This window comes from Pistacia vera, unplaced genomic scaffold, assembly GCF_008641045.1.
Source record: "Pistacia vera cultivar Batoury unplaced genomic scaffold, PisVer_v2 Contig132, whole genome shotgun sequence".
Classification (NCBI taxonomy): Eukaryota; Viridiplantae; Streptophyta; class Magnoliopsida; order Sapindales; family Anacardiaceae; genus Pistacia; species Pistacia vera.
The window spans coordinates 749613-763637 of record NW_022195380.1 but is presented as its reverse complement, the minus strand read 5'-3'; the positions used below and the strand labels follow the sequence as shown (position 1 = coordinate 763637).

Genomic DNA, 14025 nt, shown 5'->3' with positions numbered 1-14025 from the left:
GATTATAAACTATAATCAATTACTACTCGGTAATACATTCTACAATTATAATTAGCAAAACGCCAAAAACGCCATGTCTCTTTCCATTATTGATGTTGGTGGACATTTGCGCTGAACAGACATCAATGCAGGAACTGAATGTATAGAATTTACTGTCTTATGAAATGCCATTGTTATACTTATTACACAATGTGCATGATCATGTAAAATGAACTGCCATTCAGTATTTGGACATCAACCTCCTTCTGTAAATTCTGAAAATTTCTGGTACCTACAAATCAATCTAACCATGCAATGCAAAAGTAGTATACATCATAAAATGCTTACAAAATCATGTCAGCGTTACAGTATCACAAATATTCAGTATAAATAACCCTTAAACAGGTCATGAAAGAAACTCAACCATATCTTGACACAAAAGTATATTGACAAGTTATCAGCAGATATAAATCCATACAGGTATGAAAACTAACAACCTGAAAGATTACTGCAATTAGCTTCCCCTAAAGCCTAGACCGCACAAGGATGAGTTCATAAAAAACCATAAGGGCTGATTGCCAAAGCTAACAACAAATAATAAGATAAAATCACATATTTGACAGGCTTTTACAAAAATTTACTCAACTTCAAGATCATTAACATGTTAAATCAAAAACTTTGCATGCTATCTCTAGTAAATTACAAGCAAACCAATGTAAAATTTTATTAGTTGAAAGCTCGGTAATGAAGATAGGATCACTTACAAAGTTGGAAAATCCTGTTATCTTAAAAGGATTGAAATTAGAAGGAGCTTCTGCAATAAAAAGTTCCGCATAATGGAGCAAAAAGAGGCCACAGTCAAATGAATTTTCTTGCTGAGGCAGCTGAATCAAAATGAAAAGAAAATAGCTGTTAAAAACAGTGGTTTTCACTAAACCTACTAAAGAAACCAGTTATGACAGTAATTCTCTTTAACCGACTAACAAAACTTGAAAATTAAATCTACCAAAGAAACTTGAGAATTTTTTCTAACACAGTATAAACCTACCTAGGTTAGAATTTTTCTTTTTCTTATAACCAAAAAGCTTCATACACAAGACAAAATTCAGTTACAAGAGAAAGAAAAAATTCTTGGGCTTATTTATAAAAGCGTCTGTATCTTCCTTTTTTATTTTCAGTCCTGTTTTTTATTTAATTGGGATAATCTTAATGGGTTCTCTTCACTACCTCATAAGAAAAAATCAAATCTCACAATTGATATGAGAAAAACAAACATAAGCAATTTTATTCAATTTATCATTATCAGAAGATGTGAATAAAAAGAACAAAATTTTGTTTGATTTGGGGATAAAAGAAAAGCAAAAGAAACATCCTAGATGAGAACTGCTGCAATGGTAGATAACAAGAGGATGTGACAGGCAGAGTAAGTTAAAAAGAAAGAGCTAAAAGGAAAGAAAGTAAAATTTATAAATATTGTTATTATTACTGATTCACTTCATAAAGTCGTTGATAGACCACCCATTACCAAGATTTACATGAAGAAGAGGAGAATGAGCATTAATGGATATATTGGCAGTGAGAGTTAGTTAGAGGAATAATCCACGTGGCTTATATTTAGGAAATATTAGTGTGGGAACCAATTGTGTATATAATTGAGCAAAAACCATGAAAAGGGTTAAGTTGTTTAATTGGGAATATTGGTGGGAGGCTATTAGCACCTCGAACTGCTAGTCTCTATCTTTTCTTGCTTTATTTCTTTTTCTCTTGAATGTTCTTAAACCTTTTTGTTCCTATCTTCATATTTCTCAAATCAATATATTACTTATAATTTCTTCAGTTGTTGTGTTGGTGTGTTTGGGAGTGTTGTGTTTGTTTGATTCTCAGTTTTCATAGAAGTTACTATCAGTCGTCAAGCTATTGTCAGCCTTTTTTAGATAAAACAGATTCAGCTGTTGGATGCATCCAACGACTCATATCTTAAGTCCAGACATTAACTAGGTTGTGGGAGTCTGGATCAAAGAAGTAATATATATATATATATATATATATATCAAGAATAAATGTTTGGAGTTAAAAATCAAAACGTCCCCATCTGAGAATTTTCATACATATATATGTATATATATGGAGAAAAAATTTATTAAACAAAGAAAATTCATCACAGATAGAGTGAACCCAAAAAAAAAAAAAAAAGCATTATAACTTTCCATCATTGAGAATAAGGGGAAAACATATCCCATGAATTTTTTTTTGTAATTCAAACCTTAGAAAGAAGCAAGAACATGAATTCTATCCCAAAGCAAATTCACATCTTCTTCCTTTTATTCTTCAAATATCCTTTTATTCCATTGACACCAATTAACCCATGCAAAGCCAAAACGAAAAATCTCTAACAATTTTGGAATAAGGCAAGCATCGGACCATCTTTTCTGTTTAAACTGCCCGACAATGCTATTTAAGCTATAAGAGCTATGATGCCATATTTGATTTGCAAAAGAAAATAAGAAGAAAAGAAAAAGAAGGAAGAAATATAGAACAAGAACAATGGTAATTTATCTCTTCAATAAGAGGGCCTGACTTACGTATCAGCCAACATATATGCACTAATTTACTAATTACTAGCATCAGAGAAAAAAAAAAAAGAGAAAAGAATGAAGAGTTGAAGTGTCACCCATCCTGCTCTAGTGCCAATTTAGATTTGGAAATGAAAAGATAAATGTGGAAAAAAAGATTCAGAATATAGGTTACTCATTTCTCTAGAATGGGAACATAGAAAAGGGAGCAAGTACCTCAAGAGAAACAAATCGTAATTGTAAGAATTTTGAAGGAACATCATCGCTTGTATTGTTATGCTTCTCTTTCCACTCTTCACTTAAATAACTGTAATCTCAAGAGATATAACCTTAATCAACATTATAAAGTAAAGCAAGAGATACTAATTTCAATCCAATACTAAAAGCATCTAAATTTCACGATATAAAATGTATGACAATGAAAGTAATCAATGCAAAAGGTCTTGACACCCAAGCAACTCCAAATTTTAAGTTTACATAAGTTATATTTTCGATAGCCATTGTGCTACAGGAAACATTAACATTAAGGCAACAAGCACAAGATACTATGTTTTCCTTTTACTTAATATATATATATATATATATATATATAGAGAGAGAGAGAGAGAGAGAGAGAGAGAGAGAGAGAGAGAGAGAAGATACACTGTGGAAGACCAAAAGTTCCATATTCTCACTGTTAACTACCTTCAGCAAATTCCCCCCAATGCAATGTATTGGCATTTTGAACCTATAAGAGTATTTTCTGGCTGACAACTTCGGCAAAATTTTAATGTTTCATGATGTTACTCTCACCATGCAATATCTTTCACTTCTCCCCACTCCATATCTCATAGTTAAAGCACTTAAACAAACACTACAACTCAATACACAATTTAAATCTGCAATTGAATCTGTGTTCATACAAAGTTTTCAGATCTATTTGTGGCCCTCAAATTTACTTAAGTTGGTTAAGGGTGGATTCAAAACTCTATTTGGTTTAAGAATCTTGATCCCCAGAAGGTGAAGTTTGTGTTCCCAAATAATATGGGGTTCTTGGTATTAAGAGATTTTGGCTATTTCAATGAGTCTGGAGAGTTGGCCTCCAAAATATCTTGCTCTCACTTTGGAAATTATTCCAAAAACTTCCCAGTTTTTGGAACCCAACAGACGAGAAAATTAAAAGGGAAAAAAAAAAATTGAGCTACTGGAGGATGGAAGAAAGGCTATCTTACAAAACATAGAAGACTCCTTTTAAATCAGCCTGTCTTGACCACCATTCCAATTTAATTCCTTTCACTATCCAAACTCCCAAGCGGTGTTGCTAAAAGAATGGGGAGAACGATGAGCATTTCTAATGGGGAAGTAATAAGGATAGAAGTGGCTCTCATCTCATTACAAGTCTCAAGGCCAAAAATAAAGGTGGGTTCGTTATTGGAAACATGGAAGAGAAAATAAGATATCCTCTAGCATAATGACTCCGGAGATTCCCTTTAGAAACAAATTTCACTTTAACATGAGGTTATTAGTATCGTCTTCAATCGAGCCATGCAGCTTCATTTAGCCAGGATGTATAAAAATACAATAATATTGTGCTCTATCCCAAACCCAGTGTTGACTAACTTATACATTGTTATGTAACCCAAACTGCCACCCTTTCAAATTATGCTCCTTTGCCTCTCTTTTGCCTTCCTTTGGTACAGCAGATCAAAACACCTAAACGTGTCTTCCACCATACAATCCTACCAGTCACATCATCAACCCACAACCAACAGATCAATCTCTCTCTCTCTCTCTCTCTTAATTTTTTTTTATTTTTTATTTTTTATTTTTGAGCAATAATGGCAACCCAAGGAAACAAGAAAGAAAAGAAAAGGCAAACGCAAATCAACATAACTCCTAAGAGATATATAACGGGCCTGTTTGGCAGGTTATTTGAAAAAATGTTATTTCGAAAAACTATCTGAATATGATAAAATATGATTAAATAGAATATGATAGGATTNTAAGAACCTATAAGAGTATTTTCTGGCTGACAACTCCGGCAAAATTTTAATGTTTCATGATGTTACTCTCACCATGCAATATCTTTCACTTCTCCCCACTCCCTATCTCATAGGTAAAGCACTTAAACAAACACTACAACTCAATACACAATTTAAATCTGCAATTGAATCTGTGTTCATACAAAGTTTTCAGATCTATTTGTGGCCCTCAAATTTACTTAAGTTGGTTAAGGGTGGATTCAAAACTCTATTTGGTTTAAGAATCTTGATCCCCAGAAGGTGAAGTTTGTGTTCCCAAATAATATGGGGTTCTTGGTATTAAGAGATTTTGGCTATTTCAATGAGTCTGGAGAGTTGGCCTCCAAAATATCTTGCTCTCACTTTGGAAATTATTCCAAAAACTTCCCAGTTTTTGGAACCCAACAGAGGAGAAAATTAAAAGGGAAAAAAAAAAATTGAGCTACTGGAGGATGGAAGAAAGGCTATCTTACAAAACATAGAAGACTCCTTTTAAATCAGCCTGTCTTGACCACCATTCCAATTTAATTCCTTTCACTATCCAAACTCCCAAGCGGTGTTGCTAAAAGAATGGGGAGAACGATGAGCATTTCTAATGGGGAAGTAATAAGGATAGAAGTGGCTCTCATCTCATTACAAGTCTCAAGGCCAAAAATAAAGGTGGGTTCGTTATTGGAAACATGGAAGAGAAAATAAGATATCCTCTAGCATAATGACTCCGGAGATTCCCTTTAGAAACAAATTTCACTTTAACATGAGGTTATTAGTATCGTCTTCAATCGAGCCATGCAGCTTCATTTAGCCAGGATGTATAAAAATACAATAATATTGTGCTCTATCCCAAACCCAGTGTTGACTAACTTATACATTGTTATGTAACCCAAACTGCCACCCTTTCAAATTATGCTCCTTTGCCTCTCTTTTGCCTTCCTTTGGTACAGCAGATCAAAACACCTAAACGTGTCTTCCACCATACAATCCTACCAGTCACATCATCAACCCACAACCAACAGATCAATCTCTCTCTCTCTCTCTCTCTTAATTTTTTTTTATTTTTTATTTTTTATTTTTGAGCAATAATGGCAACCCAAGGAAACAAGAAAGAAAAGAAAAGGCAAACGCAAATCAACATAACTCCTAAGAGATATATAACGGGCCTGTTTGGCAGGTTATTTGAAAAAATGTTATTTCGAAAAACTATCTGAATATGATAAAATATGATTAAATAGAATATGATAGGATTTTAACAATATGTTTGGTATAATATTTGAAAATTATATCAGAGTTGAATAAAATGCTGAATAATTGTTTGGTACATATTTGGAAAACATTTTCTAAAAATATTTTTTTAACCCTCGACATTTGTTAATTTAGGTAAACACCTCCCACAATAAAACTTCAAAAATTAAAAACCCCCCCAACCCCCAAAAAAATGAAGTCGTCGTCAACGACTAGATAGACCTAGTCAGAAACGGCAAAATCGGCCCACAACCAGCCGGTCGTGCGTCGTTCCAATGCTAGCGGCCGGCGGTGGCAGCGGCTGTGGTTGCTAGAGGCTAGCAGTGAATTGGGTCGGTGGGAGTGTTTTTATTAATTTATAAACTTTTTATTGTGAAATGTAATTGTTTTTAGTTGAATAGAGTTGGAAAAATGTTAGAATAGGATAATAAAAAACAAGTCCCACCTACTTTTCATTTTCGATAGAAAATTTTTATTTGATTCGAAATAATGATCTCAATAAGTAAACAAACACATATTATTTTTTTTAATCTAAATAAGATCACAGATAAATGATTTGAAAGAGTGAAACAAACAGGGGGAACAATTCTGGTTTGGTAACAAACAAACCATTCATGAACATGGAAAATACAAAAGGTACCTCTGAACAAGATCCTTAAGGCCTCTATGACTTCCTTTAATAGAATCCATGTGCAAGATGCATGGTACCTTAGTTGACTTTTCAATTTCATCATCTACAAGATGGTTCCAAAATTGGACAGTCAGTATAATCCAACAAATACAATAAACAAAAATTAACCAATAAGCATCTTGCCTTTAAAATAAGCCACTTCACCAGGATGACAGATGACAATCAAACTCCAATGAAGACTGTCATCAGAATGCAATTATATTGATATTAAACACAGTGCAATTTAAGATTATTCTCCTGCGATCCAGTAAGAAAAAGAAAAAACATAATTATTTTCTTACCTGTAATTAACAGGAATAAACACGTAATCTTTCTCATAAAGATTCACATTTTTTGTCCACTTACGAACACGTTGAAATGCTGCCTTGCCTTCACAAGCACTAGATGGATCTTTATCTAGACCAGCAAGCTTCCGAAAGAAAAAACTATTAAAAAAGTGAAAACGATGCCGTTCTTCAGGTTGTAATTTCTTCTTCAAGTATCTAGCAAGAGGTCAGGTTTTGAAAAAATTAACCCTTCAAGAGATTCAAGCGCTAGAGCCACATTGATGAGAAAGACGAGAAGAAATTATACCAAAAAGAACAACTTGACTACAGACTAACACATAATTTAATCTTGCTTTCAAAAAGAGAGTCAATTAGACATCCATTCCTTCCTCAACTAGTGGTTGTTGGAAAAACATCAGATTTTCAAATCAACATCTTGGAGAGTTTTCTTATCTCCGGAAGAAAGCACAAGATTTATAGCAAAAAGGAAATAAACTCACAAACAATCCTCAAAGAACACATATTGGAAATCTATCAGAAGTACAATAGCATTGCAAAGGAGCCAAACTTAGTTCAGGAACAAATAAATTTGTGGTGATTAGTGTATTCATGTAGTCAGGCAGTCAGCAAAGAGCTAGTATTCATATCTTCACCTTTTAAGAATTGAATTTTCTCAATCCCACTCATTTACCTAATGCCAATGTCATATTTAGGAGCTAGCTTTTTGATAGGAAATGATAAAAAACTATATAAAAAAAGGAGATTGAGCTAGGTACATCAGTGGACTAAAGATCCACCAAAATATCTAAAACCAATGAGGGAGACAAATTAATACAAGATAGCGACTAATGTTCCCTTCCCTATGTGAAAACTTCGGAGCTAGCTTGATGTCCTATTAGAAGAAAATTTCAAATCATGACCAATCGTATAAGCCCAGAGCACAATCACCAAATAAGAAGCATTAGTTATTTTAGATGGAAAAGTGTAGATTTCTGCCCTGACATGTGCTATAAAAATCATCATGAACTACACTAAGTTTGCTGCAACAGTAAGACAACATGATTAAAGATACAAAGGATTTCAAAAAAATTTAGCACATTTAAGAAGCCAAGCGCCCAAACTAACAAATGAAAATGATGATCTTGTTTAAATGAGAAGTTTTTGATAGAAAACAGAAGGTTTGTATCATTGTAGAGAAAGATATACTAAAACGGATCAAGTGTCCACAAAAGCAAAAGCAAAAACAAAAAACCCTTCCCAAGTTTAGTAGAATAAAGACAGAAAAGTTTTGAAACCCTCCAAAATCAAGGCCCAAAAAGATGTTACCTGAAGCTTGTAAGAAAATTCACAGATCCATGATAGACCACCCATTACTAGGAGAGTATCCCTCATTGCTAAATACACCTCTTCTATAAAAAAAGAAAAAAATTGTTTAAACCCATTTAATACCAAAAAAACCCTCTAAATTTAATTAGGTTTATTTTCCCCAATTTCAAACTTAATTAGATTTTTTATTTTACACCATTTTCCCTAATTTTTTAATTTAAAAAATGGAACTTACTTTTTCTTTTTCAGATTCAGATACATCTAGTTGTGTGATTACTTTTCATAATTTAGTATTATATTTTCATCAAACAAAACAAATATTTTATAATAAAATAAAAGTTTCATGATTATGAAAATTTAGGGTTGGGTATATGTAAGATTAATGATTAAAAATATAACTATAAATATAAAATAGAGTATAAATGTATTTAAAAATTATAATATAATTTCTAGTAATTTTAATTAAGTTTAAACTTATCAAAACAAAAAATATTTTTAAAAGTAAAGGATACTGATAAAATGAGTGGGACGCTAAAAATCATCCTTTCACTAGTTTTGAATCGCTTTACATGCTTTGGACTACATTTTAAAATTCCCCTTAGTACAATTGATCTTGTTCTGCATGTCAAATGATGTATTATCATTTTACATCAGTTAAAATGTAAAACTTTCTAGACAAATAGTTCATTAATTCATGATTTAGATAAAACGAAAAAAATAAAATAATAGAAATACCATTTTAAACTGATGGGTTCTAGGTCATAGTTTTTATTTTATTTTTTTTTATATGACCGAAGTGCAGTGTCATACCAGTTTCATTCTCAATTAATTTCAAAACCTTTAAATTACTAGTTAGGTAAGGTTTTAATAACCACCTCTATTAGGGGCTAAGGTAAATCAAACTTAAGATTTATTGAAAATATACACCAGAGTCCTAGTTGACCACTCGACCATTCAATAATAGATTAGGTCATATTTCATCTTCAATTCATTGAAAAATATATTTCCAATATTATTCTATTATAGCATAATTGAAAGAAGAAAAAAAAAAAAAAAAAGCATGAAGTTTGTGCACCTAAATAATTTATATTTGACCCATTTTGTTATCAAATCCTAGTATTTAAATGAAAGAAATTGCATGACAAATGAGTGGTTAAAATGTGACCCCATTTTCCTACAAAACAACATAAACAAAAAAGAAACACTGTTTCTCTTTTCGCTGAATCTCACTATATAAAATATTAAATAGGTGATACAGCGTATAGAAATAAGTAATAGATGAGTCGTATGAATTTTATTAATATACCATTTGTTTTGTTTGTACTAAACTAATCATTAAACAAAATATAAGCACATCTTAATTCTACAGTACAAACAATATTAAAATAAGAAAGGGAAAATTAACTAAAACAAATCTTCCTAATTAATAACTATTCGTAAAACAACTAACTTCCAAATATAAAAATCCTAATTAAACTTAGAAAATCAACAAATTCTAAATCAGGAAAATCTGTCATGAGATTTCTTTGGTATTATGCAACAAGTCACAATAAAAGAGCCCATTTTTTTCTTCTCTTTTTTGTTGGGATGGGGAAAGCATTATTATCTGTCTTAACACAATTACAAATGTATTTCCTGTACAATGCCAAACTAAAAACTATTTACCACCTCCTAGAAAGCACTGCTTTTGGTAGGCCGTTTTTCATATGTTCTTCTCTTCATCAGAAGCCTCAAGCCTCAGCTTCTTTGCAATGCTGTCATCTCTTTCAGACACAGGATCTTCATCATTAACAGCGTTTTATCTTCTTTAATGTGAACGATTTCAATCAAGTCTGCTTCGAAGGTGAGAGTGCAAATGCCACATTGAAGGAGGATCCGGTATCTTTGTTCTTGCAGGCATTTTGCGAGCAATTTACTCCCCAATAATCTTCAACAACTAGAGCAGCAAGTCCAATTCCTCCTGAGAATCTCAACAAGAAGTTCCTCCTGAGAATCTCGATGACAAGATTGACAAGTCCATTATTTTCTTCTTCAGAATTCCACAATAGAAGTGCAAATTTCCACTGCAGGTGGAGAACCTCAGGTTTACAGTAGTCATTCTTGGTGGTTAGGCACTGTATCCTCAACTAGTTGATTTTCATCTATGTTTTCCTTTGATATATCGGTATTCAATGATAGACTCTCTCTGTGTCTCAAAGTGCAATAAAACTGCCAGTCACAAGATGTCTTCTGTGCACTCTCTCTACAGATGTAAGAGGTTGAAGATTCTGCTGCCAATCCAGTAACTTTCTGACAATGTTCAACATCAATGATGATTTAGCCCGTTCATCACTGGTTTCTTCACCTTCCTGATTTTGAGCAAAATATAAAGCAACTTCTTCATTGGTCAAATAATTCAGAAAGCTAGGAAATCACCCAATTAAGCAACTTTTCAATTGCTGTTCTTCAATCCTAGTACAGCACAGTTTATTAAATTATTTATCCTTTTGCTCTTGGATTTGTGATGGCAAAACAGTTTCTGAAAGTGGTATTGAATTGGCATAAATCACTCCCAGATTCATTTCAAAATGGCTAAAAATATCAACTGAGAAACCAAGGGTAACAATTGAGAAGAAATACATTAACTTAGTAATACAAATAGAAATCAATAGACGTTAAGATTGCTATAGGTGCAAGGATACATAGAAATTTCTGTTGTTTCAATTAAAAAAAAAAAAAAAAAAAAAAATACTCAACCTAAACATATTCAATATTTAGTAAAAACTTTCCAAACAAAATTGAATTTAATAGTTAAATTTATATAATCAATCCTAACAATTCTCTATACAAAAGAATTTAATATTTAAATAATCTTTAGCTATTCCAATATGCAAATTTATAAAAATTTTAGTTCAGATTTGCTAGAGACTTGAGAGAATAAATTACATTTATGTAAACCAAAACTACCAACATCCTCTTTTAGCTCGATGTCTTTTGTTTTGGTCTACTAGTATCCTCATTTCAGTAAGTTCATAAAAACTCGTTTTTTTATATTAAGTTTTTGTTTTCATTGAGGCATAATATGCATGAAAAACTTATGATATATGAGTCCAGCTAATCAAGAGTCTGAAACAAGCACTTGATTTTCTGATAATTTTAATAGATTTCACCTTATTTTTATACCTTGTTCTACATGAGAGAAAGAGATGATTACCTCTATTGGCGACATGATGCTCTTTGGATAACATGCAGTTATTGCTGACAATGCTCCCGAGAAACTAATCCTGAGTCACTGGGGTCTGAACTCTCTGGAGTAAAGCTCCCCCAATTGGAGTTTCAATCCCCTTTCCAACGTTAGAAGTTGAAGAATACCTTGTTGACAAATTTTAGTTGGAGTAGATGTGCCCAATAACCACCGCTTCAGTTTCCAGCCCATCTCATCAGGTGATAATGTGGAGGAAGGATCCTTATAGAATGATCTTCACAAAGTTATCTATCAATGCCTTAATATGAGCACGTTTCGAAGAAGCCTCCATGGTGGAAAACCAATTTCTATTAAGCTGTTAAAAGATCAAAATTAATTACTATAGCAACCCACGTGACTTCACAAAAACAGATAAAATTTAACAGAATAAGACTATACAAGAATTAAATGCAACCTTACCATTAAACAAGAATGCATAAACAGTTCTACAAAGAAAAAAGAAAAACAACTATGCAACTGCAAGAATGTTATTTATTTATGGGTATATAGCACATAATTTTATTATCAACAATCACTATCTAATAAGTTTTGAGGGCTTTGGATTCCGTATCTATTCTTCATAACACTAAAGAAACTATTTCGAAGGTACTGCCCTACTCAAAGCAAGAGAAGCTACCAGATTAGGTATACAGAAAAACAATGGGAAGACAATTAAATAAAACAGATACACCACACAGAGGCTTGGTTCAAATTCTAGGTAAAATGAGACCATCACTATAGTCTGATCTTACTCAGCAAGATCCAGGAGCTGACATTTTGGTCCTATCCTCAGATCATCAGTCCATACCCTTTATTATTTACCAGTTAAGGACTGGTCACATTAACCTAGTCTAGCCAACAGTGAGCTTGATATTTTGGACTTTAAAATTTCTAATATAAAAGGAGACAATCTTATAAAGTATTATGTTCCTATTATAACTATAATCAATTACTACTCGGTAATAATTCTACAATTATAATTAGCAAAACGCCAAAAACGCCATATCTCTTTCCATTATTGATATTGGTGGACATTTGCGGAACAGACATCAATGCAGGAACTGAATGTATAGAATTTACTGTCTTATGAAATGCCATTGTTATATTATTACACAATGTGCATGATCATGTAAAATGAACTGCCATTCAGTATTTGGACATCAACCTTCTTTTCTCCTTCTGTAAATTCTGAAAATTTCTGGTACCTACAAATCAATCTAACCATGCAATGCAAAAGTAGTATACATCATAAAATGCTTACAAAATCATGTCAGTGTTACAGTAGCACAAATATTCAGATAAATAACCCTAAACAGGTCATGAAAGAAACTAACCAATCTTGACACAAAAGTATATTGACAAGTTATCAGCAGATATAATCCATACAGGTATGAAAACTAACAATCTGAAAGATTACTGCAATCAGCTTCCCCTAAAGCCTAGACCGCAGAAGGATGAGTCATAAAAAACCATAAGGGCTGATTGCCAAAACTAACAACAAATAATAAGATAAAATCACTATTTGACAGGCTTTTACAAAAATTTACTCAACTTCAAGATCATTAACATGCTAAATCAAAAACTTTGCATGCTATCTCTAGTAAATACAAGCAAACCAATGTTAAAATTTATTAGTTGAAAGAGCGTAATGAAGATAGGATCACTTACAAAGTTGGAAAATCCTGTTGTCTTAAAAGGATTGAAATTAGAAGGAGCTTCTGCAATAAAAAGTTCCGCATATGGAGCAAAAAGAGGCCACAGTCAAATGAATTTTCTTGCTGAGGCAGTGAATCAAAATGAAAAGAAAATAGCTGTTAAAAACAGTGGTTTTCACTAACCTACTAAAGAAACCAGTTATGACAGTATTCTCTTTAACCGACTAACAAAACTTGAAATTAAAATACCAAAGAAACTTGAGAATTTTTCTAACACAGTATAAACCTACCTAGGTTAGAATTTTTCTTTTTCTTATAACCAAAAAGCTTCATACACAAGACAAAATTCAGTTACAAGAGAAAGAAAAAATTCTTGGGCTTATTTATAAAAGCGTCTGTATCTTCCTTTTTATTTTCAGTCCTGGTTTTATTTAATTGGGATAATCTTAATGGGTTCTCTTCACTACCTCATAAGAAAAAATCAAATCTCACTGATATGAGAAAACAAACATAAGCAATTTTATTCAATTTATCATTATCAGAAGATGTGAATAAAACGAACAAAATTTTGTTTGATTTGGGGATAAAAGAAAAGCAAAAAAAGAACATCTAGATGAGACTGCTGCAATGGTAGATAACAAGAGGATGTGACAGGCATGGTAAGTTAAAAGGAAGAGCTAAAAGGAAATAAGAAAGTAAAATTTATAAATATTGTATTATACTGATTCACTTCATAAAGTCGTTGATAGACCACCCATTACCAAGATTTACATGAAGAAGAGGAGAAGGAGCATTAATGGATATATTGGCAGTGAGAGTAGTTAGAGGAATAATCCACGGGGTTATATTTAGGGAATATTAGTGTGGGAACCAATTGTGTATTAATTGAGCAAAAACCATGAAAAGGGTTAAGTTGTTAATGGGAATATTGTGGGGAGGCTATTAGCACCTCGAACTGCTAGTCTCTATCTTTCCTTGCTTTATTTCTTTTTCTCTTGAATGTTCTTAAACCTTTTGTTCTATCTCATATTTCTCAAATCAATAATTACTTATAATTTCTTCAGTTGTTGTGT

At 32.3% G+C, this 14025-nt stretch overlaps 1 protein-coding gene across 4 annotated transcripts in view; it reads right to left on the bottom strand.

Annotated features, from left to right (window-relative positions):
• Positions 1-14025, bottom strand: part of LOC116122140 (probable ubiquitin-like-specific protease 2A) — a 45074-nt gene that overhangs the window by 2758 nt on the left and 28291 nt on the right. For 3 of the 4 annotated variants that reach the window (XM_031408043.1, XM_031408044.1, XM_031408045.1), the window contains 5 exons: positions 6764-6964; positions 6606-6661; positions 6432-6525; positions 2769-2859; positions 744-863 (listed from right to left, as the gene is read on the bottom strand). In XM_031408043.1, coding sequence (XP_031263903.1) covers positions 744-863; positions 2769-2859; positions 6432-6525; positions 6606-6661; positions 6764-6964 — 562 coding nt within the window. The remainder of the gene's footprint in view (positions 1-743; positions 864-2768; positions 2860-6431; positions 6526-6605; positions 6662-6763; positions 6965-14025) is intronic. The other variant, XM_031408046.1, reaches the window with a different exon arrangement.